This window comes from Varanus komodoensis, unplaced genomic scaffold (genome assembly GCF_004798865.1).
Source record: "Varanus komodoensis strain SLA01 unplaced genomic scaffold, ASM479886v1 scaffold14_3, whole genome shotgun sequence".
NCBI classification, from domain to species: Eukaryota; Metazoa; Chordata; class Lepidosauria; order Squamata; family Varanidae; genus Varanus; species Varanus komodoensis.
Genome location: NW_025335439.1, coordinates 305,933 through 330,207, shown reverse-complemented (window position 1 = coordinate 330,207; position 24,275 = coordinate 305,933). Strand labels below are relative to the sequence as shown.

The following is a 24,275-nucleotide window of genomic DNA, read 5'->3' as shown; positions in this document are numbered from 1 at the left end:
AGTTCTCATTTTCCATTTCAAAGGGGAAGTCTCCATACTTCAACTTGCTGCTCGGCCTGCCAATTAATGCATGTAATCTCAATCACAAGGGAAGAACATCAGGCTTTTAATTCCTCTCTTAGTTTGGCTACTGGGCCTCTAGAAACCTTTAACATCCTACCCAAAATAACAACTTTGCCCAAAATAAGCTGAAAAATACCAAAGGGAGGCATACTGTGTAAGTTTAGAGGAGGCAAACTATGGAAGTTCCCCTGGATTGGCTCCTAAATTGCACTGAGTGATTTGAAGACCCTGGGGGTGCTTCCACATGCAGTATTTATTGTGGAATCACACCCCCTCATTCACTGAATGTTTCAGGGGGGCTAGATGTCATCATCTTCCATTTCTAACCCTCCATGTTTTTCCACTGCTGCTTCTCTCTCTTTTTCTCACCACAGAAATCCTTGAAGGATGGAAAGATGGAAGAGCTGCACAATTAATGTCTTTCTGAGTGGTAGCATTAGGAGGTGTCCATCTGAAAGCACTGAGGGTTGAAGTAAGCATGGTTGTGGACCTTAAAAGGGATTGCTGCCCTCACTAAGCTCTTGAGGTTGCCACTCTATAGCTTTTTACTGCTGCCTTGAAAATATGACATGAAAAGGCAAAAACATGAAAAGGAGCACGATTTTGAGCATCCTATTTCAGTCAACATGTTGCATGGCCTTTGATGCCAACTTTGTGACCTTGTCCAAGTTACACTTGGAGTGGCCTTTCTTACCATCCAGTCCTAGTTATTCTACTGCCTAAGAAGCACAACAGTATTATTTTGCTTTACTTAAAAAAAAACAACCTTCAATAATTTGATGAGATTCCTCATTGTGCTAACAATTTCCAGATGGACTTACCCTCCCAAAACTTCACTCTTGTGGACATGATAGGAGCTACTGATCCCTGTTCTTTTTGCTGAGACAATCCGATGATCAAAGGGGGCCGGGGGTGGTGGACCATCATCTGCAAAGGATAAGATGAAGTGTGTGTTACCTGCCACAGAGAAGCTCTAAGTCATTTGCATATTATGCTCATTATGCATCATTTCCAAGAAACAAGCAGTGCATACACTCTTTTAAGGGACTGATTCTATGCACACTTAGACACAAGGAGGTTTTGTAGCACCTGGCACATGTGTGACACCTTTACAGACTGTGCTCCCTAAAGTTGGACACAAGGCCACCTGGTCAGAATTCTCCATCCTGCAATGGAATATCTTAGAATCCAGAAGGTTCCAGAGTATTGTATAGCTCTGAGAGCTATACAATACAGTATAGCTCTGGGAGCTTCTTCAACATGGCCAGCCCTGCTGCACACACTCAGGGTTGCCATTTACAAAGCACAGGAGGGCAATTGCGGTGCCTGCTTATTTCAAATTTTATGTTCTATTGTCCTCTGAAGCACTCCATTAGAAGTTAAAACAAATAAGCACAGTGACTGATCCTGTTAAATCTGATTTTGAATACATCTAAGAGCAGGCTTTGGAGCCCTGCTGTGGCTCCTGGCAAAACGACTGAATAGTCCTTGTCTTCCTCCTCATGTCAAAACCTGAAATCATACTCCTAATTCATGCATGCTCCAGGTTGATGCCTGGGTAGTTCTGATTCAGTTGTCCCCTCCCATCCCAGAAGCAACCAGAACTGTTCTGGAACTGGATTCTGTTCTATCCATGCTTGGGAGGAACTGCCCTGGATCCTGCCACCACATCTCTGAGTGAACAACAGTGTTTGCCATGAGCAGTGCAGGACCCCTGGAGCTTCAGCCATGCTGCCATTATAGTCACACACCTGCAGCTGGAGATACATGGAGGAAGTGATGAGATATGAAGTCTTCTTGTGTGGTTGTCATGGCTACCCAGAGCCAACTTTTTGGTGAAAGAGTTGTATCACGGTAACCTAGCAACTGGACCCTCCCTGAGAATTCAGAGATGGAGTTGCCAGATGAAGGCAAGGTTTTATATCAGATCATTACTGGGAGGGATTTGTGTGGATGCTCACTTATGAAAACATGTTATGAGAATACATTGTCTATTCAGATTGATCCAAATGAATCCTAACAACAGAGTTTGCCAAGCATCTTGGATCCATCTTACAGATCCATCTATGACTGAGCTGTCCCATCTCTCGCACAGGTCTATCTGGCAGCAACCAGGGAGCCTCTTTTGTGTAGCAGTGCCCCACCATTCTCTCCACATTGCAGAGCAACAAGCCCTATTCTGGTTGTTGTTTTTGCATCTATATGTTTTCCTACCCAGCTTATTTTTTTCTTCTTCATTTGTTTTCATCCCCATGTTTTATCTTGTGGTTTTAAGTGGACAGTGCCCTGTGATTAGTGCACTGCACTATGATTTGATAATGAAGGTGGTGTGTAAATATTTCTGATGAATAATTCAAAACACCATTCTAGGCACAGAAAGACAATTATGTGAAATCTTTCTGCAAAAAGTCTACTGTTTTGCCCCTTGTAAGAACAGGTACCTAAAGGCTACAATGAGTTTTCACTCTATGGTGAGATCTTTCTATTAAAGCATGAGTTTGTAAATCCAATCTTAAGCACATTCATTTTTCTCAGGATTGCACCATTACTTAAAAACAAACAAACAAAACTACATTTTTAAAAATGCACTTTTTAACATGTATAGGTTAAGCAAAGACTGCAAACCTATGGTACTAAAAAGCGGGGAAAGGGAAAAACAAAAACGCCAAGCAGCAAAGACACTTCAGTCTCATTTCAACTGAAACAAAAGGATTTTCTGCAGATGAGGATTAACAGCATAACATTTCTGAAGCGCGTGTCACTCTATTCCCTTGTAGGAAATTAATTAAAGGTATATTCTTTTTGCTTAGCCATTGCCCTGTATATGTATTTTACAGTTACTTTGTACCAGTTTTAGCACTGTCTGCTGCTGATGCTTCTTGACTATTTTTTCTCTTGTTGGCTGTGGAACCAGATCCTTTCGTTTTCTCTGATAAGGCAGGCTCTGCCTTAGTTGGCTTAGTAACTTCTTTGGATTTGTATTTATTTGCTGCATCCACTCTGCTCTTTTTGTTGTCATCTTTGGCAAAACCTTCATCATGCACACGACGCTTGCTGCTGCTTGTTTGCTCATCTTTCAGAGGGAACGAGGTTTTGTCATTGTCTTTATGCCTACAGGAGAAAATGTAGATTATTCTCATGCCACCTTTGGAGCAAATGGGAGAGTGAGAAGCAACAAAACAAATCAGATGCTCATTACTTTTTAGGGTTCATGTTTTATGACAATGATCAGGAAAAGCATGTTTAACTAGTGAACAGAACATGGACTTTATGCCTTTTAATGGTCAGTGTAGTAGAATGCACTTAGCACTTGTAGGACCAGATCCATTCTGAAAGCAGAAAGCAGTTGGTGTCTTCACCACTGCCTTGCACATTCCTGTGACATGTTCTTTCTACCTGTCCAGAGTACACTGTGGAATCCATTCCAGCTTTCACAACATACTCTGAGGAGCTGGTGGAGCTCAGTGCATTGTTCACTGAGGAGTGTTTTTGAGAGGTGAAGCAACTGATGCATTTGCTTCCGCTTTGTACTTGCTGCCTGGTTTCCAGCACATCAGCACCTTGTCATTATGATTTCAAATGATTTTGGCAGCATCTATGAAAAATGAAATACAGGGAATTGAATGTGAGTCTAGAGCTATAACATAATACCTTAAGGATCACTTGCTGTTGATGGGCTCCAGGCTGTCCATCCCTGCAGCCTGAAGTGGCAGAATACATTACCACTTCATGCGTCTACTTGTGCAGATCAAGGCAAGGCCAGTACAATAATTTATCAGTAGCAACTGACTCTTAAGAGATAATTCAAAAATTTTCTTAGAATATCTGTGGAATTTGGAAATCTAATTGGTTGAACATCATTTTAAAAAGATATATCTGTATGGTTCTGCCCTGCAGTGAAAACTTGCTGTGACATGGTTCTTGCTTTAACTAGTTCTATATAAATACTATCCTAATGTATACTGTAGGTTGACAAATCAGCTTGTTTTTACACTACTAGGTTTTTCTGAGAGGTTAGAAGACAAATGTAGTACTTTATTGGTATCTTCAAATATACTGTGCTTAGTAGGCTCAGCAAACATGAGACTATATTGGACCAAAACAAAATTCTATATCATTCTAAGAGGGAGAAGCTAACGCCACAGGATAGGCAAAAAAGAATATTCAAATATTAGTCATCTCAATGAAGGTACTGTTTAAATACTAGAATAATCACCCAGCAACACAGATTCTTAAATAACAGACTCAGTCAAGCTGGATTTTTCATATAAATGTTAGTCTGTTCCATGCAAACCAACATGACCACTTACTTTGGTTTTAACTAGCACAACATTTTTATGCACATTTAAAGCTTTATATGGTTCATGTTTGGGCATGGGACACAACTCACATCCGGGTCTATTGTTGATTATATATAACAACCACTGCAGTCCAATAAGCTCAGCATGACATTGAAGGAATACGCATGTACTAATATTACATGATATTCAAAAACCTACTTGATATCTTGATCCTGGCTTTTTGATGGACCAACAACATCTTCTGCGGAATCTTCACTCTGGGATGTCGTTTTATCCCCGATCGTGTCTGTTCCTTCTGCATCTTTTCCTACTTCCTTTGGGCTTTCTTCAGACCCCTCATGCTTCTTTACAAGTCCCAGTGCATTACCCTTTGTATCTTGGGGACTTTGTTTTTTATTTGTTTCCTTGGCTGTCACTTCAGTCTGGCTTTTTGCTGTTGTCTTCTGAAGAGAGTTTTTCCAAGCCTTGCTGTGGCTTTCTTCTGCATTCTCTTTTGATTCTTGAGAATGAGTTTTAGGAGAACTTTTCTGAACAAAAAACGTGTTTGCCTTCTCAGTATTCTCCTTGTTGAGTATATGGACCTTTTCGGAGTGAGAATATGATTCACTCTTTTCATCAGATTCCTCTGGAGCCAAACATAAAATACCAGTGATTTCAATGCAAGAACAACTTGCACAGCCAGCATTACAGTTGCTTGGACCTGTTTCTGCTTCTTGAGAGCCAGGGACTTGCCCATAAAACAAACTTCTAACATCTAAGGTAAACTGCATGGCCAGACAAGTGTTCCATCTGTTAAGGGCCCATCTACGCATGTTAGAGTGAATGCTTTCTTGCTGTCCCTCCACTCCTTGTCCTGTGATTTTCCAGTACTGTTTGCTTAAACAAGACAAGTCTTGCAAATGCCTTGTGCTCCCTCTGCTTCACTTCACTGGCTGCCACTCACAAAGTGGTAAAAAGCTAAGTGTGATGACACATCACATCTTGGTTAATTCACAGCCCAAAGAACTAAAATCCTGTTGCATTTGATGGGTGCCATTCCCAAGTGGGTATGGGACTACAGCTGAAAATGCAGCTCAGCAGACATGAAAGGAGGTCTGGATCAACAGCAGCTGTGTACCACCTGAAACAAGAACAATCTACAACTGCTGTAAGACTGGCAAAGGAAGCTGGGACCAAGGGGGATGGTTCTTCAGCCTTCCTGTTGAATGGTAGCTACGTGGAAAGTTAGTTCATGAAGGGTCTAGAAAAGGAGTCGTCAACTCTGGGACATTTTTGAGCCAAGGGCCACACCTCTGCCCTATTGTGCAATACTGATTTTTTTAAATGGTATTTATGGAACACCAAAATGGTTTAAATTCACTGGTTTGCAAGTTAATGATGACCGTTTTAGCTCTCCATAGTAACTATGAAGCACTAAATGCCCCCCCCAAAACCCAAAGTTTCTGCTCTTTTTGCTCTGCTGCTTCTATATTTTATTACTGCACTGATGCCAATGCCTACCCAAGTTTTCTTTGCTGTGAATTAAACAAACCTCCACAGATTCAGAGAACGCAAGTTATAGTGATAGAGATAATCATTTTGATGTAATATGTAATCTCCTGGCACAAACGTTTAATTAATTGTCTGTTTGGTAAGTAACACAGTACACTAGTTGCAGGAATACATTTAGGCAGTCTAGCATAAGAGTTGGCTGACTATGAAATGGTATTCAACTAGCTGGTCTAGAAATACAGACTTGGCATAGATTCCATGGGCAAGAAGCCACAGCTGAGACATTTCCTCCCAGAATACCCTGGGTTGATAGGCTTAGGGCACAAGGCTGAACAAACAATGGCATTTGACGTTCATTTTGAGGGGGAAAAAACTAACCTGAGGTATCAGGTGGCTTCTTCTTTTTTATAGATTTTGTTCCCTTTGCAGTCAGATATGACTTTTCCTATGGGAAAAATAAGCAAACATGTTAGCCCCCTAATCAAGGTTTTGTAACATATTTCCTTGGCAAAACTTTGCATTTCCTTCTGTAAGCACAGATTTTCCATGACTCCCAATCAAAATCCAACCTCTGACAGTATCTGCAATTATTTCCCATTTCCCTGGAGCTTCAGCATGCCCATGTTGAACTGACCAATCATCCTTTAAAGAAAGCTTTCCTGGGCCTTTGCTTCCAAACAATGCCATCTGTTTATTTGATGGGAAGGTATGTAATGATGAACTGTTGTCTATATATCTGTGGTTTAGCTGTGGTAAAAGAACTTACTCACTATTTATTATATTTCCCATCATATGCCTCATTGAGACAAAGTTTTTTTGGCTGAAATTCCCAATGGAATGTCTACTGTGGGGAAGTCAGTAAAAATCTATTGCTGTCTTTCTGATTTGGACAGCTCTCTCTCTCTCTCTCTCTCTCTCTCTCTCTCTCTCTCTCTCTCTCTCACACACACACACACACACACACACACACACACACACGTGCAGAAATCAATTTGATGCAACCCCCAGCCAAAAAATGTTGATGGTGCTTTTGTACATAGTTATTTTGTGCTGTATTTTTTACTAGCTGACTGTCCAAAATTTCAAGTCCCCAGTGCCTTGGTAGCTGCCTATTATATGCTTCATTGTTCTATCTTTTTCTGATGACCAACAGTTCTAAAAAATCAAGCTATGTGCTTCAGCAAAGTCAACAGAATTACAACAACATCCTGCTGAGGCACCGAGTTGGTGGACATCATGTCTCATCATAGTGAATTTCATGCTTTAATTATGCACCATTTGAAGTACTTCTTTTTATGTATCCTGGGGCTACAGCCAAGCCACTTCATTGATCCTGCACTCTAGCATTATCGGTGAATGAAGAAAATGTCTCCCTATTCACTTTTTCCACCCCATGGATAATGCTGTGCACCTCTATCATGTCTCCCCCTTACTTACTTCTTTTTTAAGGTAGACAGACATTGCAGCCAAATAAAGATTTGGGTGATCTTAAACTTCAGGTAATCAGTTGTTGCACTGGGCATGATGGAGGTAGGTGCTTCAACTGCAGCTGGTTAAAAGTTTCTACCCATCAAGTAATCACTACTAGTGGATCGAAACCAAAGACCTGGAAGGTTCTTTCAAATCAATGTGGGACATTCTAGCCAAACTCAACTTTCTGGTTCAGTTTCTTATCTCTAGGCTCCATGTCCTTGCTTCTCTATGGCTTCTGAACAGTCTGCAAGGGCAGCCCCACACAGAGTGCAGTACTCTAGCTTAAAGATTACTGAAAGCAAGCTATCACTCTCCAGATAGTGGCAAAGCTGCGCCGATAGCCAAAGCTGCTTGAAGGCAGTATGAGCCACTGAGACCACCTGAGCCTCAGGTGACAAAGATGAATCAAGGAGACCTTCCAAGCTATGAACCTTCTCCTTCAGGGGAAGTACGATCTCATCTAGAGCAGGCTGAACAACTGCCATCAGATCAGAAGAACCAGCCACCAACTTCTCAGTCTTGTATGGTTCGGGCTTCAGAGCGCTAGCCCTCATCCAGTCCATTATTGCAACCAGTCACTTGTTTAGCACATCCACAGTCTTGCCAGCTGCTGATGAAAAGCAGAAGCAGAAGCACACTCCAAGATTCCAGTTTCATGTAGCTATTAAATAGAATAGGGACTGAACATCCCACTGAGGAACTCATAGGGTTGAACAATGTTCTTCAAGCTCCACCCTCTGAAGATGGCCCCGCACGTGGGAGTGGCACTACTGCAACGCGGTATCCCCACTCCTAACTCAAGAGTCACCAGAAAAGGATCCCATGCCTGGTGATACCAAAAGCCACTAAGAGCTTCACAAAAATCAACAGGGCCACACACCCCCTTCTCTCTCCTGACATAGGTAACCAGAACTATTTCTGCAAACAAAACCAGGCCTGAACCCCCCTGAAATGGATCCAGAGAATCAGACTCATCCAAGAGTGTCTGGAGCTGGTTAGCAACCCTTCTCCAGAACCCTGGCCAGGAAAGGATCTTTTGCTACCAGCCTCAAGTTATTAATGTCTTCCAAGTCAAGGGAGGAATTCTTCAAAAGTGGTCTCACTGCTGCCTCTTTCAGGAGGCATGGGCTTACTCCTGCTTGCAAGGAGACATTAAACACTTGCCTGGCCCAGCCAATTGTCCCTTCCTGGATAGCTTTTATATGTCAGTAGGGGGCTAAGATCCAATGCAGAGGGGATTACATGAACCTGGCCAATCACTTTGCCAACATGCTTGATCTGTACCAATTGAAACTCATCCAATAATACTGGACCAACCTTTGCTCCGGGTATCTCAACAGATGCCACTGTTTTAATTCTGAAATCTAAGTCCTGGCAGATACAAGAGTTTCCATGGGAGGTTGTTGAGGCCCCATCGGTGAGGGTGTTCAAAGATAGGCTGGACATGCACATGGTGGGCATGTCGTGAGCAGAGCCGGTTGGAGCCAGGGATAGCTTGCAGGGAGGGTGGTATTAGATGGCCCGGGAGGCCCCTTCTGACTCGCTCTGTTTCTATGTTTCTTTGCTTCTTTTCCTGGAAGTGTCTAGCAAATAAATTGCAGTGGGTCTCAGATGGTTCTATAAGTCCCTGACAACCCTAAAAAGCTCCTCTGGGTGGCAAAAGAAGCAGTGAGATGTTGTTTCTTGGCTGTCCTCATTTCCTCTAAATATAGCTGATTGAAGGCACATACTCGGGCTCAGTTGCATCCAGTAGGAGCTTTCCTCCATCTACACTCAAGCTGTTCCCTATGTTTTTCATCACTCTCAGCTCCAGGGCATTCCACAAGCTCTACAACAGAGAGGACACTTAGGAGTGATCATGTCACCTGTCTGTGCCCCACAGCTCAACCACAGCCTCAACAGAACAGTGGGCACCCCTTCCCAAGTCCCCTGAAAATCATGTGGCTCCATTAGCCTCCATGGATGGACCAGCTTAATGGCTTCCCCACCCTTGTGGAGAGGAAAAGCCACCATCAGTCTAAATCTGCACAGATCAGGCAGTGATGGTTGTCATCCAGGCCATGAAATTCTGAGTTGCCCCAGATGGGATGCCTGCAGCATGAATGTTAAAATCTCCCAGAACCAGCATGACATCTGCTTCCACCACTGCCAGTTCAGGTAGAGACACTGATGGCTTGCAGGGAGGGTGGTACACCAGCAGAATCCCCCATCTGTCCCACTGACCAAGCCCAGGGTGCAAACACTCCTCTCTGACCTGGGTGGACAGTGTGCTAGGAGAGAAAGAGGCTGAATTCTTAGACTGTGGTGACCTCTGCTTCCCAAGCCTCAAGACTCCCTTGATACAGAACTAAGTAGCCCAGTAGGCCCAACTAGGAGAGACTAACTCCTCCTGCTCGCTGACCCAGGTCTCAGTCATACATGCCAGGCTGACCAATATTTCAACTATTTCATTGTGGATGAGGGAGGTCTCATTCTGCACTGGCCTGGCATATAAATGAGCACCTGGAGGCCTGAGGGCAGGCTGACATGGCAACCATCAAACCTGCAAGTGTGTGGCGGACCAGCACAGAGTGGCCTGCGTTCCCTTTACCTGGCCAGTCCCCCTCCCAGTGCCGTACCTCCTTCCCATCACTAACTGATTGGATCTCTTGTAGTCTCCCCACTTGCCCCCATAGCCTCCTTCCTTGGCACAGTTCAAAGCATACGCAATCATATTTTTAAAAATCTTTCTCATCAGATGCAGTTCCTCTTCATAATTTTACACTGAATATTTAAGGTGTAAACCTCATCTTTCTTCTGGTATATTAAGAGCTTTCAATATTTGGTTCTGCTCCCACTGACAGCGCATGATCAAATCCTTCCCCCAAATTGTAAGAGGGTTTTTGCTCAGATGAACTTGCTTTCCCAGCCTTTGCAACAGCTGTGTCACTGTCAAAACTCTACAGTTCACCATAACCCTTCAAATTATTTCAGTACCCACAAATATTCAGGACATTCAGCTAAGGACTGGGGGAAAGGAGATTTGGAGAGGACCCCCAGCTTTTTCAGTCTGCCCAGTATTTAACTCCACAAGTTTCCAAGCTGAGGGCTCCTAGAGCTACTAAAAGAATTCATTGCACAGATATCCCATTGTCTTCTCCTTAATCAGAGTTCTGTTAAGAGCTTCTTGACAAAGTAAAGACAGAAGTAGCAGTGAGAAAACACAGGCTATGAGAAAAGGATGTTGTAAAATGATGAGTTCCATGACATTGCATGAATGAGGCTGCATGACACGTGATAAAAACCTATCTGCCAGATTTCAGCTATACAACAGTCATTAAGAAGCATTGGAAAACAACAGCACTTAAAACAAATCGATATGATTTACTGTCACATAAGAACGATGACACTTTTACCAGATTTCTGAGTAAATGATACTCCATGCTGTTTCTGGAGTCTCCAATGTTGCAGTGACATCTAGAGGAGACTTTTACCAATGCATCACTCGCAGAAAACCAGACATCAAAAAAGCAGAAAAGCCGCATCTACTTAGATCAGCGTTCTGCTTTTATAAATGGACAGGCAGATGCTTCTGAAACAGTCCTTTCTGTTTCCTTTCTGTCCTTTCTGTATACTGCAAGTAATCATAATCGTTAAAAATGTCTGGACTGCAACTGTAATTGTAAAAAATAATTATCCAAGGCTTCAGGGACATGGCAAGCCACTTGGTTGCCTGGGGGGAAGCAAAAGACAACACCTCTTCCCAGACCACGCAGGACAGACAGACAGACAACTGGATTTGTCGGTGACTCTTCAGCACAGACAATGGGGCTGCATTCTCCACCACACAAAGTAGCAGGTGAGCTCTGGGGCACAGGGCAGGCTGCGTGGCACATAGCAGTGTCTGCCTGCACTTTGCTGCTACCTCCCAGCATCAGCCCCTGAGAACAAAATCCCCCTCTGTACTGGGTTGGTTCCTATTGACTTCGACTGCCTCATCCAGATAGGCTCACTGAGGTTTTGAGGCAGGTTCTCCCTCTACCCCCTCCTGAGTGCACCTCCCTGTAATGCTTCCTAGCCACTTTGGCTCCCAAAGAGTTTTTAAAAGCTAAATTAAACTAAATGCTTTTGCCATGATTCTTGCCATCCTGTATTCATCCACTTTTTCCCTGTTTCAGAGAGAAAACAGAGTGGCTGTCACATTGCTCAGCTATTGCTCAGCTAACAGGGTCCCAATGTCATGACTGACCAACATGGATAAGAGTTCACCATTGCTTCTCATGACATGCAAACCTGCCCTTTGTTTCAAACTGGAGATTTGGATGAGGGGGATACAATGGAGGCTTTTCTCCCATGAGCAGTGGCGGCAGCAAATGTTTTTAGATGTGCTACTTTAGTGCTGGGTCCAGGTTTTGGAAGGTCCTTTTGCAGGATGGATGAGCTGATGGATTCCTTCTTCTTCACTGAGCCTACTTGTTCATCAGCATGGTTGCTGCCAGCTGCCATTTCTCTTCCTCACTATCACTATCTGCTTGGTTGCCAGGCAGGGAGCCAGTGAGCAAGTGGCCTTGCTAAGGTGTGGGTCCTCAGCAGGTGCTGAACTCTGCTGATCCTTGAGGACTGAATGTGATAGAATATTCCCCATCAGAAACATTCCTATCCATAGAAAACTCACATGTTAAGGAAAAGACTAGACTAGATCTCTTTTTCCTGACATTTTGCTTCCTACATGCAGGAATTATTATTGTTGTTATTATTTCTTACATTTGGGCATTCTATCAAATGCTATAGTCCAGACAAAGATTTACCAGTTCGTCTCCTGACTGTGAAAATTATCCCTTATATGAACTCATTTTTTTCCAACCCTGGGTCTCGATATGTTGTTGAGTATGACCTTCATCATCCTCAGACAGCACAGTCAGTAGTCAGGATGCAACGAGTGGTAGTCCAGCAACATCTGGGGAGCCAAGGTTAGGAAAGGCTGCATCTAACCCAGCAAAATATTTGCTTTTAATTACCACTTTCTAGCAAGCATCCAGATCATACTCAAGCTGGCAGCCACGAAGCAGGTTGCATTCAAAAGAGGAGCGGGTGTTGCAGCGTGCTGAACAGGGGCTTCTTTCTTTAAGACCTCTGCCTGTTCCTTCCAGGCCATAATATTTGCCTAAACTCTTGCTAGGGCAATGTGTTCTCTGTGCAGCCCAGGCAGAAGAGCTGCTCATGTTGTTTCCTTTTCCAGTTGCCAGAGCCTGTTCTGAAGCTTGGTCAGAATGAATTTGAAGAAATATGTGCTGAAAAAAGGCAAGGAGTAGACATCAAGGCATCACTATCTTACTTCTAGGAGCAACTTGAGATTCAGTCAAAATTAACTTGCAGATTTTATGAACACCTGACTCCCCCTACTTTTCTTTAAAAGAAGCACTGAATTCCTCCTTTATGTACTACCAGAATGAACCTGGCAATGTTTCTAATATTTCAGCTTTCCTTTTTAAAAACTCACCTAATAAAATGCTTTGATTTTCTTCCCACTGCCAGAAGCTCTATAATGAATGTGCTCACGAAGCTGCTGTGAACGTTTCCCTGTTATCATCTCATCAGATTGACTCGGGTGCCAAATTGAACTGCTCTGTGGCTTCAGTTCAATTGCACTTAACAGGTCATACAGAGATGGAAATTTGCATTTGCAAACACTACATTGCCTGCACATGAGTGTTTTCATAGGGGGCTGCCTAAAATGTCCTCAGAGATTTATTGGGATCAGATATCTCACTTCAGTGTTAGTCCCATTAATAGTTGTGGTTGAGTTACTTGATCTGAGTGATGATATCAAACACTTCATCATGTCACTCCCAGCCAAACTAACATCATGTATGTTGATATATAAGCACCAGTATGAAGCAGACACCTCTTCCCTGCCATTAGTCCATATTGAGCAACCCTCAATATAGTTACTTTTTTGCTTTCTTCATTTGTACATCAGAAAAAATCAAGCTATTACCTGAGCAAATGCCCTAAGGGCTGGCAGAATCCCACATTCCCCTGTCAAATTCTTCCCTCACCGATTTTGGAACATTTGGCAGTTATCAATGTTATTCCATTTAGTTTTACTTCTTAATGGGATCCAAGATCAGGGAATACTAGATAAGCAAGTCATGCATGTTAGAGGATACACATACCTTTCTTGGCAAGGGTGGGCAACATATGGCAAATGAAGATTTGAAGAAGAATATCTGCTGAAGATCTTATAGCATGGCCAGGCTGTATGTGGCTCCTCCAGTCCCCATGTGGGGTCGTCCTGTCACCCTCCCCCCAAATTCAGGGGGATTCAATTTTTTTCCTCCAGACAAAATGGCTGCAGAGCCACATGGACGCCTTCATCTTCCTAGGACAGCCTGGCCATGCTATAAGATCTTCAGCAGATACTTTATTTTATTATTTTATTTATTAAAACATTTCTATGCCGCCCCTTGCCGAAGCCTCAGGGCGGCTTACAACACAATAAAATACAATAGAATACAAAAATAACAATATAAAATAAATAACAATATTCTTCTTCAAATCTCCATTTTTGTGGTGGCATGCACAAAAATGCTCCTTTTACCATCCTTTTCCTGCCAGACTAAATCTTAAAAAACATGCACAGGCATTTTAAATGGTTGTGCTGTTTAGGGCACTATTCAGTCAGGATGCCAATCACCTCTCCAGCAATGGGTCTCTCATGCAAGGTGGAAGCAGCATGGCAAAGCTCAACTTGACTGTGATCTCCTCACACCCTGGAAAACACTTGGATGTGCAGTTTTGGCTAAGTGGGTGGGAGAAGGAGGCTGAAGCACCACTAGGGAGCATCGTGTCTTGGTGGAGCCTGTGTCCCCCTTCCTACCCTGCAGAATGCTCCCCAAAGCCTTTTCTCTGAGGTTGCTCTTTACAGCCTGGGAGACACAGCCAGAGTGGTTCCTTCCGCCATGGCTGCAGGGGTGCAGCAAACCAGAGCCCCAGCCCCGGCTGCAAGGTCCCAGCCGTTTCCCAGCTCAGAGCTAGGATCCAAGCAATCCCAGGGCCATCGAGGGTCCTGTGTTCTCACGGCCCCAGGAGTGGAGTGCATCGCCCATCTGCTTCATTGTTACAATTTTATTGCTGCCTCTGAGTTGGGTCATATGAATACATTATGAATAACTTTTATGCCCACTGTAAGTAAAAGGGCAGTTCAAATAAACCAATAAAGACAATTCCCACGGCTTGGGTACCTTTTTCTCTATTCCCCAACTGCTTCAGGACAAATGACTGAGCAGAGAAATAGTAAAAGAAGAATGCCACCCCCCGCCCCCCAGCAAAAACTGGCCCTTACATCAAAGCATGAGCTTTGGTCACCAAGCTTTATGCAGTGCACCCATTCTTGGCATTTTTTCTTAGAAGGTTTATTTTAAAAAAAATCCTCTGGTGATTTCATTGAATACCCAATGAACTCAGGAATAAGCAGTGTTGATGGGATAAACATTTCTAACCACAATCCAGTTTGGAAACTGTCTCAGAGTTTTCAGTAGTTTGATAGAAAGACCACTGGTTTTTCCTCCCTGTGGAGTAAATGATGAGATTCTAATTGCCAACTGTACTCAGAACAACAGTAAATACCAGTCCTAACATGACAGGCAATCTCAGGAGAAGAAACAGACAAACCCAGCTGGAAGGCATTACACAGAGGTCTTTTCACTTCTTGTTGAAGAAACTCTGAATTACAACTTGGTTTTACTTAACACAATGCAGATGCGTATTTAGCAAATCCAGCTGAGGTTGACTGGACAGAGCCAATGTTGATTTTTAAGGACAGTTAGGTGGACCCTGGATTCTATTAAAAATACTTATTTTTGCCTCCCCATCTTTCCCAAATTTCCATCCAAAATCACACACAAGGTGACTAAGAATAATACATTGCAGGTTAAAAACAGAAACTTAATTGAAACTTAATATAAAAACAAATAAATTAAAATTATACATAGGGTTTCACTTCATTTCATGCTTTTATTCCAACTTCCAGAAGATCACCGAAAGTGGCTGATAATAACATATCAAAACAATACAATCATATCAAAAACTAACAACTAAACAATATGAGGAATGATCTGATAATGCAAACGCTATAATGATCTATCCCCTATGCAATTTAACTTCTACATGAAACCACGCAGTGAGGTTATTTGGGTGGCTGATCACACTCTGCTGATGATATCCAATTCTATCCTTTGTTTTCATCAAATCCAAGAGAGGCAATGGCTATACTGATCTAGTGCCTTGATGTGGTTATAGACTGGATGCAAACCCACCACTGCTGATGTCTTTTCAGGGGGTCAAGAGCCAGGGCCTGTTTTGAGAAGGCCTAGCAATGTGGGCACGATTCAGTGATGTGCCCCTTGCCCAAACAGAAAGGTAGAGGGAATGAGTGTTTGTGGGGAGAGAATTTACTTGCACAATGAACACACTTTCTAAAAGGTGCCTTTGATGTCAGTGGGGAAGGCAGAAAGCGGAGAATGGAGAAAGAACTAGTAGAAGGATATACAGTAGCACAAAAGGGCATTGACTCACAGGAACTGGAAGTCCTGGCATAGGCAAAGCTGAAGAAACCAGGGAAAACCCAGAATGCTCTGCAGCCTCAAGATATAATGTGCAGCAAAATTTCTGGAAACCTAGACCAGGAGATGGGTTGCTTGAGCCACCACACCACAAAAAATGCAAGTACAATCAAGGGTTTAAGTACCACCAAGTCTCTCAATGTCACTTATGGATCTGTGCACCCAGACCTGCCCCAGAGGTCCTCAGCTACCTTAGGGTGGAGGAGCCTGGACTTGTAGTCTTGCATGTGGAATCTACTCATTAGCTTCTTGGGGCATCCTTGGCCACAGGTATAGATGCAGTTCTGCAAGAATCCAGTCCGTCCAAGGATGTCCGAAACATGACCATGGAGTATGTGGTCTGGGCAGGCTGCTTCTGTGCTTGCTTGCTCAGGCAAGGTAGCCCAAAAGTGTTGCCTCAGATATGTTGAGGAAAGGTGACTTGAACTTGCTGAAGTTCTCCAGATTCCTTTGCAAAGCTTGTTCTTACCTGAGTCTGTATCAGACTGTGTGCTCTGTTCCTTTTCGCATGAAAATCTATACGTAGTCTTCCAAAAATATGCATATTTTTGAAATGCACTTATCCTTCTCTCATTGACTAAGAAGTATTTATGCATATTTTTAAAAATTTGATTTTTCATGTATACTTTTCAGAAGTACGCATTTTTCAAAGGTATGCATGTACTGATGGCGGTGGGGCACAAATCACTTTGCAAGTTCAGGTATGTATGGACTTTGATCAGAGATCATATCTAAGTCCATATTCAGTCCAGAAAAAGTGAACTTGGTAAAATCTTGCTTTTTAAAAAAATGAAATGACTTTTTCATATACCCCTGGCTAACCAATGGGAGCATAATCCTGACAAACAGAGGTGCTAAGTGAAGAAGGAATTGGACTCTGGCAAAGGTTTGGGGTAATACTTCCCCTGAAAAATCAGGCCAGCAGTTGTGGGGTTTGATCTTGGATTAGCTTTACTCCTGGAAGGTCACTCACCTGTCTCTGTTGTTCAGGTGCAAAATGTTGCTGGCAACTTCAAGGCCCTCACTTTGTTAACTTTTTATGATCCTTTGTTTACACTGGATTTGGATGGGGCCATCTTCAAATACAGGAGAGCCTCTGGCAACCCTTCAGAAAGAGGACAGCCCTCTGTGAGCAGGACACATGGCCACCCTAGGCTGGTAGATCATCTGTGCTTGTTCCCAAAGAGACCTGATCTAGCCATAGTGCACTCACGCTGCTTGGGACATCCAGGTTGGATCATGGTAACACGGATATCTCAGAAGGGCCTTTGGAAACTTCAGCTGCTCCAGAATGTTGTTGGGTACTTGCTTATGTTACACCAATCCTGAATCAGCTGCTTTGGTTAGTAATGAAGTTGGACTGGGCACGGATCAAAGGCCGGTGATTGCTTTTAAAGCCCTCAGTAGTTTAGGAGGCCTGACATATCCTTTTACTTACTTTCTCAGCTGAGACAGAAGGGCTCTTCTTTGAATCCTATCTAGGATGGACATTTGAAAGAAAAAAAGAGACGGCTTCCTCACTTGCTACATCCAGTTTATGGTATGCCTTGCCCCATGAACAGAACTTTAGCCCAAATTACGGGATGCTTTTCCTCATGAAGACATTCTCCCCACTTCTTTTTCTCCCTCAACTTCTATTTTTTCTCCCCACTTCTATTTTTCACTGGTTACCGAAGAATGTTCTAAACCAGTAGACTTTTGGAAGCTTTTTTTAAAAATCGGTTTTAAATGATGACTTGTGTCTTTGGTTGTTTTGTTTAGACTGCTTTTATGAAATTGCAATTAGTGTCCAAAATGATGTAGTTCTAATAAATTCATAAATGTTTTAATACTACAAATAAATAATGCTAGAATTGGCCCTGCTTCTAGGTGACTGACAGAACCACAAAAGATTGAAGAAGAATTTGGAAGGAATTTGGCAGAACTGCTACATGTTACAGCAACTAACAATAGTCAACACGCACATATATATTTAAATAAGACTATCTGGCTTTCCTCTTTGACCCCAAAGCTAATGAAAGTTGAACACAGCATTAGTTACGTAATTAGATACCTAGTTCATATTTTATTTGCATATAAAGTATGCAAATGTTGGCACATATCTGTAAATACCTTGAAAGTCAAAACCAAAAACATTCAACGTGACTAGCTGCAGCTCAGATAGTTTGAGCACTTAAGGGCACAATGCTATGCATGTATAAAGAGAAAAAGTTATGCTGACTCGCAAATGCTCAGAGTTGTAGGATTTTTTGCTGCCTAAGGGCACGATCCTACACACATTTGGACAGAAAAAATGGCCCATAGGTCTGGGCATTCCCAGCCAGGGGAACTTGCGGGGGCATGCTGAAAATAGAAGTCCTTATAGGATTAAACTCTATGATTCTTTCTCAGGGTATAATATTTATACTCATAGAAAAACTGTATTGGCTCAAAACACATCTTTCTAGGGAACACAAACACACTCCTGCATTATGCCTTTCCCTTTGGAATGTGTGACTGTTGCTGTAGCCCACATCTTTGTGGTGTTTTGTCTTCATTAATTTGACTCATGGGGCTTTTAAGAATTTGATTTAAGCATGATTTTTGAACAAAATATGGGTATTTGTCTGAGAACCTACTTGAAAATAGTAGGAAGTTAGCAGTACAGTTTCTCCTTGTGCCCAGGATTTCAAGCTAAGTGGCTACCTCTGCATCATCAGAAACAAGGAAATGCATCACTGAAAAAGACAACATTGCTTGGCATAAAATTTGCAAATGCTAATTTATTCATATAGGAACATATTTAGAAATACTGCAGTTTAAATAGAAATGTGATACACTTCTCCAGAGGGGAAGAAAGCAAGGCCAGGTTAGCTCGTCTGCCTGCTATTCAGATGCAAACCACCTATGGGCAACTTTGAGGCTTTTGATCTTCCTTCTTATGGTTTTTAATCTTTGATCAGAATTTGGATTGGATAGCCCTTCAAAGAGTGCAAGCCTCTAGTGAGAGCTGTCCAAGTCCTTATTTAAAATATCTCACTGTTGAGCCAAGCCACTTTGCAAGCTACTTAACCTTAAACAGCCTCCCTTCCTTGCTAGATACAACATGGCTGGTGTAAACATATGTAATTCAATATAGGCCAACCAGTCTGGGCAGCAACCAGACAACAACTTGTGAAGTGTTTTCTTTCACTAATTCAGGGTGTGGTTTCCCCATATAATTTGCACAACGTTGCAAGCACCAATTTAGAATAGTGATAACCAAATGGAAAAATAACGTGATGTAAAAAGATGAAACCAGAGAAGGTATATATTTATCTTCCATTTGAGGATATCAAGATGGACCCTCACATTATGCAAAAATATTGCTATTATCAGCTTTGATCAGTATCAGTGCAGAATGAAGCCCAACTGAACATTTTAAGCATGTGCTTAGCTCTAGTTATAGAGACATAACCAAAAGGGTGATAAAAGAAGTTATACAGTGGTTATCTCTAATATATTGTTACTCAAAACAATAATCCATTTAGTCTTCACAAAGAATATTATCAGTTAAGAAATTGACACCAGCTAGAAATGGAAGGAAATGTAAAATGTAAATGAAGTTTGCTGGACAGATGATTGAAAAGGTAAAAGGCATTGCAGTGAAATATTAAAACACACCACTTCATTATTTGTTTTAAATAATATTCTGTCACACACAACTGGTGCTAGCTACTCTATATTATTTCAGTATTATTGTACAAATCCTACTCAACTGATTTTCCAAATAACAGGGAGCTCAGAAATTCTGGAGCTTGGTTAGGACCTGATTGCACTGAAATTCATATGAACTTTGTCCATGCAGTCAATAGGAAAAGAATTTCTCCATAATTATGGTTTCTAGAATGAGCAAAGTGTAACCCAAGCATTAAGACAACGTCTGCATGTATTGCTACTAGAATAAGATTTTCATTGTTTGCATTGCTTCTGATTGTGCAAAAAATGTTTAAAAAATTTCATTTTTAAAAAATGAAAAAGCTGAAAGATTTGTTTATGGCCACCTTTCCCAGCCTCATCCCCTGTTAAAGTGCAGCTCTCATCATCCCCACCCAAAATGGCCAATTGCCATGTTGGAAGGCACCAAGCTGGGGAAGGCTCTGATACATACAATCAGCAAAAAAGCATCCTCCACATTGTACAAAGGGAAAAAATAGGCTCTGAACAGCAATCCTGGACTTACCTTTTTGCCCCATTTGCTGATCTGTGCATCATTTTCATCTGAGAACTTCTGCATCCTGAAAAGATTTCCCTCTTTATCTTTTCTCAAGTAGCTACCAACTTTAAGGAGCTTCAAAGGAGCTTCATTTCCATGCATAAGATCACTGATAGTAGAAGTCGTTAATTTCTCAACCAAAGAACCAACAAGCTGATGCATTCCCAGCACAATTTGTTCAAGCCCATCTAACCTTTTGGCTTGCTGGTCAGAACTTGTGTTCATATCAGAGAGTTTCCTGTTGATATCTGTGCACAACATCTCCATATCAGAATGATGTGACTTTTCAGAGGCTACGGTGGATAGTTCGACACTTGAGTTCCTCTCTCCTCCTTTCAAGAGCTCAATATATTTTTCTACACAGCAGAGTTCCTGTGAGACGCAATCCAACTTCTGAAGAACATTGTCTTGCACTGTCAACAATGTGGTTATTTTCTGATCCAGGGAAGCAACCTTCGTATTGAGCACACTGATGCTTTCAGAAGAGTTGTCATTCTCACCAGAGAAAGAGGGAGCAGGTGATGGCTCCTCTTCACAAGATGGACCGTGGCTCTGTAAAGCATTAGGGTCAAATAATTTGGCCAAGGAGTTCACCAGTGATGGAGAGGCTGCCATTTTGCTAGAAGTTAACATTGCATCTGTTTACAATGCACAGATGGTGGATGAAACGTGCATCTTCAGAAGCTTTCCCACCCAGTTGCCTAAGGAGTCGGTGCCTGGTTTGTTTAATCAGGCTCAGTCCATTCAAACACGGTTCCAGAAGTTCAAGGGTGATAACCAGAAGTGTTTGGAAGAAGAACAGCCCACCCTCTTCTTTTGAAAAAAGCAAGGTAAAATATAGTGACGGCCGAAGCAGATATTTGCCAAGTATCCTAAATGCACCAGCAGTCAGTGACGTCAGATGCCAGAGAGGGCAGAAGAACGATTTGCACTGAAGTGGAATTTGACGCCATTGAGGCTACAAGAAACCCGAGAAGCCAGAGATGTGAGAGATACATTGGCAGTAGTGTGGCTGCTTGTGAGAGAAATGCATGTGGTGTACAATTGGATCCCTGATCCAAACAAAATAAGAAACTCCTAAAGTGGAAGCTAATTCTGGGGACTTGAGATTTTTACAGCTTAATGCTAATTGTTTGGATTAAAGAGCCAGCTGCTTTGCAAAACAAAAACAAAAAAAGTGCTGAGAATTTGCTGTCAAGGCTTGTACAACAGCCTTTTTTCTCCTTCCTCTCTGTTCAGTGATGATTACTGACAACAGCCACATTCAAATGGCAGAAAAGCATTTTCTTTTCCATTTATTTTCTTTGCTGCCCACTCAGGGTAGCTACGAGTAACACAGTAAAAATTGCATGGAGAATTCCATCAGAGCAAAATGAAATACGTAACGTTCTTGATATAAGAAGCATATAATGACAGTAGTCACAGGAAAAAACAGTTGCTGTTTCTGAACTCTTTTTTTTTCTTTTGTGGTTGTCAGCAGATGCTCTTGCATAGCAGTTTAAATCTGCTGAATATAAACTAGTCATGTTCTGCACAAAACATCTCCATGGCCTGAGTAAGCTATGAGATAACTCTTGGTATCATAGGTTACTTGACTGGGCTCTAATCCAAAGCTCTGTATATCATGGGCTGAATATAGCACTCTAGTGTGATCAAGCTTCCCACTGACTACAAATACAAATAGATTCCTCTGCCATTGAAGTGAATGGAGAAGCCTTTATGTGTTTAGGCTACCTTACAATATTGAATGGAACACACACATTCAGTGTGACTCAACCAAGACTAAATAGGTGATTAGCTAAGAAAGGTGCCATTTCTAAAATATAGATTTACCTTTCCACAATGGCATGTCCCTTTGAGTAGTGCTCCCATAGCTGGGAGAAGCATCTTTCAACAGCACTTAGACAGCAGTGGCAGAGCCAAAGTACCCAATTCCAGTAGCAACTCTGGGCTTGTCTACACAAGGTAGACACTGCACACTCACCATTCTGTACTCACAGTTGTTAATAGGTTCTTTGGACAATGTCGTGACCTTCCAGTTTCCTCTCTGTGTCTAACCAAGTGTTCTTGGTGATTCTTTTAAAAGCAGGAATTGAATTGTTAAAGCAAAAGAAAACCTGTTTTTGTTCTTATGCATTTCTGCTGTTCTGCTTTGCCAGCATGCCACTTACGAGATGCATACCCGAAAAGCAGGAAAGGAAGATTGCAGTTTTGCAGTGGATTAATGGCCTTGTGTGGAAAGGCCTGCTGTCCAGGATGCCTGGAGTTGCAACTCTTGGACTGGGGCTATAAAAAGAGCCCTGATCTGCCACAGCAATGTCATCAGTAGGTGTGCAGTGACAGGGCCAGGCACCAAGGATTCCAAATACGACTGATCTGTGCAAGGGCTGGAGGAGAGCACACAGCTGGCTCCATCATGCTTGTTTACTCAGAAATGAATCCCATCTTCCAGCTGGGCAGATTCCTAGGTAAGCATGATTAGGGTTCTTGCCTTAGGAACAGCCGGTCTGTGCATTGGTGATCAGAAATAAGTTGAATGGTAAATTCTTTTCCAGGACAAGCAACACTAGCAGGGAGATGTTTACTTGGACTGAGGCAGGATTAGCCTTCCAGATTCCCAGGTTGGATCCAGATTTAGTCATATGCAAAGCAGACCCATTCAAAACACTGCAACTGTACTTAGTCATGACTAACTCAAGTCTCACTGATTTCAATGGGTCTACTGTGGGCATGACTAAATCCAGGGCCAACCCACATGCCATGTACTGCCATCACAGTCTTAATTACAGGGACCTCAAACCTGCTGTTTTCTTTTTTAGAAAACAAGACATATGAAATAAGATCACTCATCCTGCTTTGTTTAATTTGACACCTCGGGCTTCAAAGGTTTGAAGCTGTCTGCTCTCCACAGAGAGCCATTTTAGCTAACGGGTGGGATAAAATCTAATAAATAAATAAATAAATAAATAAATAAATAAATAAATAAAAATAGATGCAAAGGGAGCTCCACATGACCCTGTTGAATATCATTCTGTGTGGACAGTTCTCTGGAAAGCGCCACTTACGCTCTGGGGCCAGCAGCGGCTACAAACAAAATGTCTGATAAGCAACCCATCTGTTTCTGAGACACAGCTTTATCATGACTATAGGACACTAATTTCTGTCCTGTACAGCAAGATTTGTTCTGTACAGAACAGACAAGAGTAAAAATTAACACAGAAATATGGTTAGCATTGCCCCCACAATGCCAATTTCAGTGGCTTTGATTTAAAGACAAGGGAAACTGAATGGGGGAATTAAAAACCCAGAGTTTAGAGATCCCTATTTCACAGAAGGAATAATAAATAAAGCATCTCTGAAAAAACCACAAAACCCAGAAGCAGTGATGCTCTCTCAAGGAAGAGTTATGTTCCAAAATGCTTGGGGATTTCCAGGCAAGTTCTGCTAAAAGAATAGCTAAATCCTCTCGACACTTGGCCATCTGCAAAAAGCCTCGTTCGTCCCAAAGCACCAGGAGAGGTGTTTGCACCATCTGTAAAACAACACAGTTCCACAGGAGCATCCATCTCAGAGGCATTTGGGCTAGAGTTGAGGGATCCCCACCTCATGGGCTCACAAAGGATCTCAGAGGAAGGGGGTCACACAGCTTTCCCTCTGCCGGGCTTCTGGAGGCCAGAGGCCAAAGTCTGGTCGTACATCAACGGCTACAAGATAAGGTGGCTGGCATGGCGGACTCTGCAGCAGGGTTAAGAGGTCCCTTTAAGGAGCAGCTTTGGATGGGAACACAAAGGGCCTGAGAAAATGGAGGTGCTCCATTTTGAAGCTGCACTAAGCTTCTGGGTTAAGCTAGCTACAAAATGAGTTTGTGTGTCTTTGTAGAGCAGGGATGGGAGAGGTGTGAGAGGGCAGAAGGGAGAGGCCCCAGCACCAGATGCAGGCTTCTGGATGCTCTCACGCAACGCTCTGTGGCCTCACCTGCCCACCTCCACCCTGGCCCCATCCGGCTGCTCCCCATATCCTTGCTGTGCATGGAGGGTGCCCTCCTGCTCCCCCAGCTGCCCCCCAAAGAGGACTTGCATTATCAAAAGAAGAGGAGGAAGAGGCATTTCT

At 42.6% G+C, this 24,275-nt stretch overlaps 1 protein-coding gene across 1 annotated transcript in view; it reads right to left on the bottom strand.

The window, feature by feature from the left end:
* The window catches only part of MYLK4 (myosin light chain kinase family member 4), a 38,099-nt gene extending 17,301 nt beyond the window's left edge, over nt 1-20,798 (bottom strand). Inside the window, exons 1-5 of the mRNA XM_044424562.1 lie at nt 20,133-20,798; nt 6,234-6,300; nt 4,563-4,989; nt 2,912-3,174; nt 885-990 (exon numbers count right to left, since the gene is read on the bottom strand). Of these exons, the coding sequence (XP_044280497.1) occupies nt 885-990; nt 2,912-3,174; nt 4,563-4,989; nt 6,234-6,300; nt 20,133-20,798 (1,529 nt within the window). The remainder of the gene's footprint in view (nt 1-884; nt 991-2,911; nt 3,175-4,562; nt 4,990-6,233; nt 6,301-20,132) is intronic.
* Nucleotides 20,799-24,275: the final 3,477 nt, after the last annotated feature.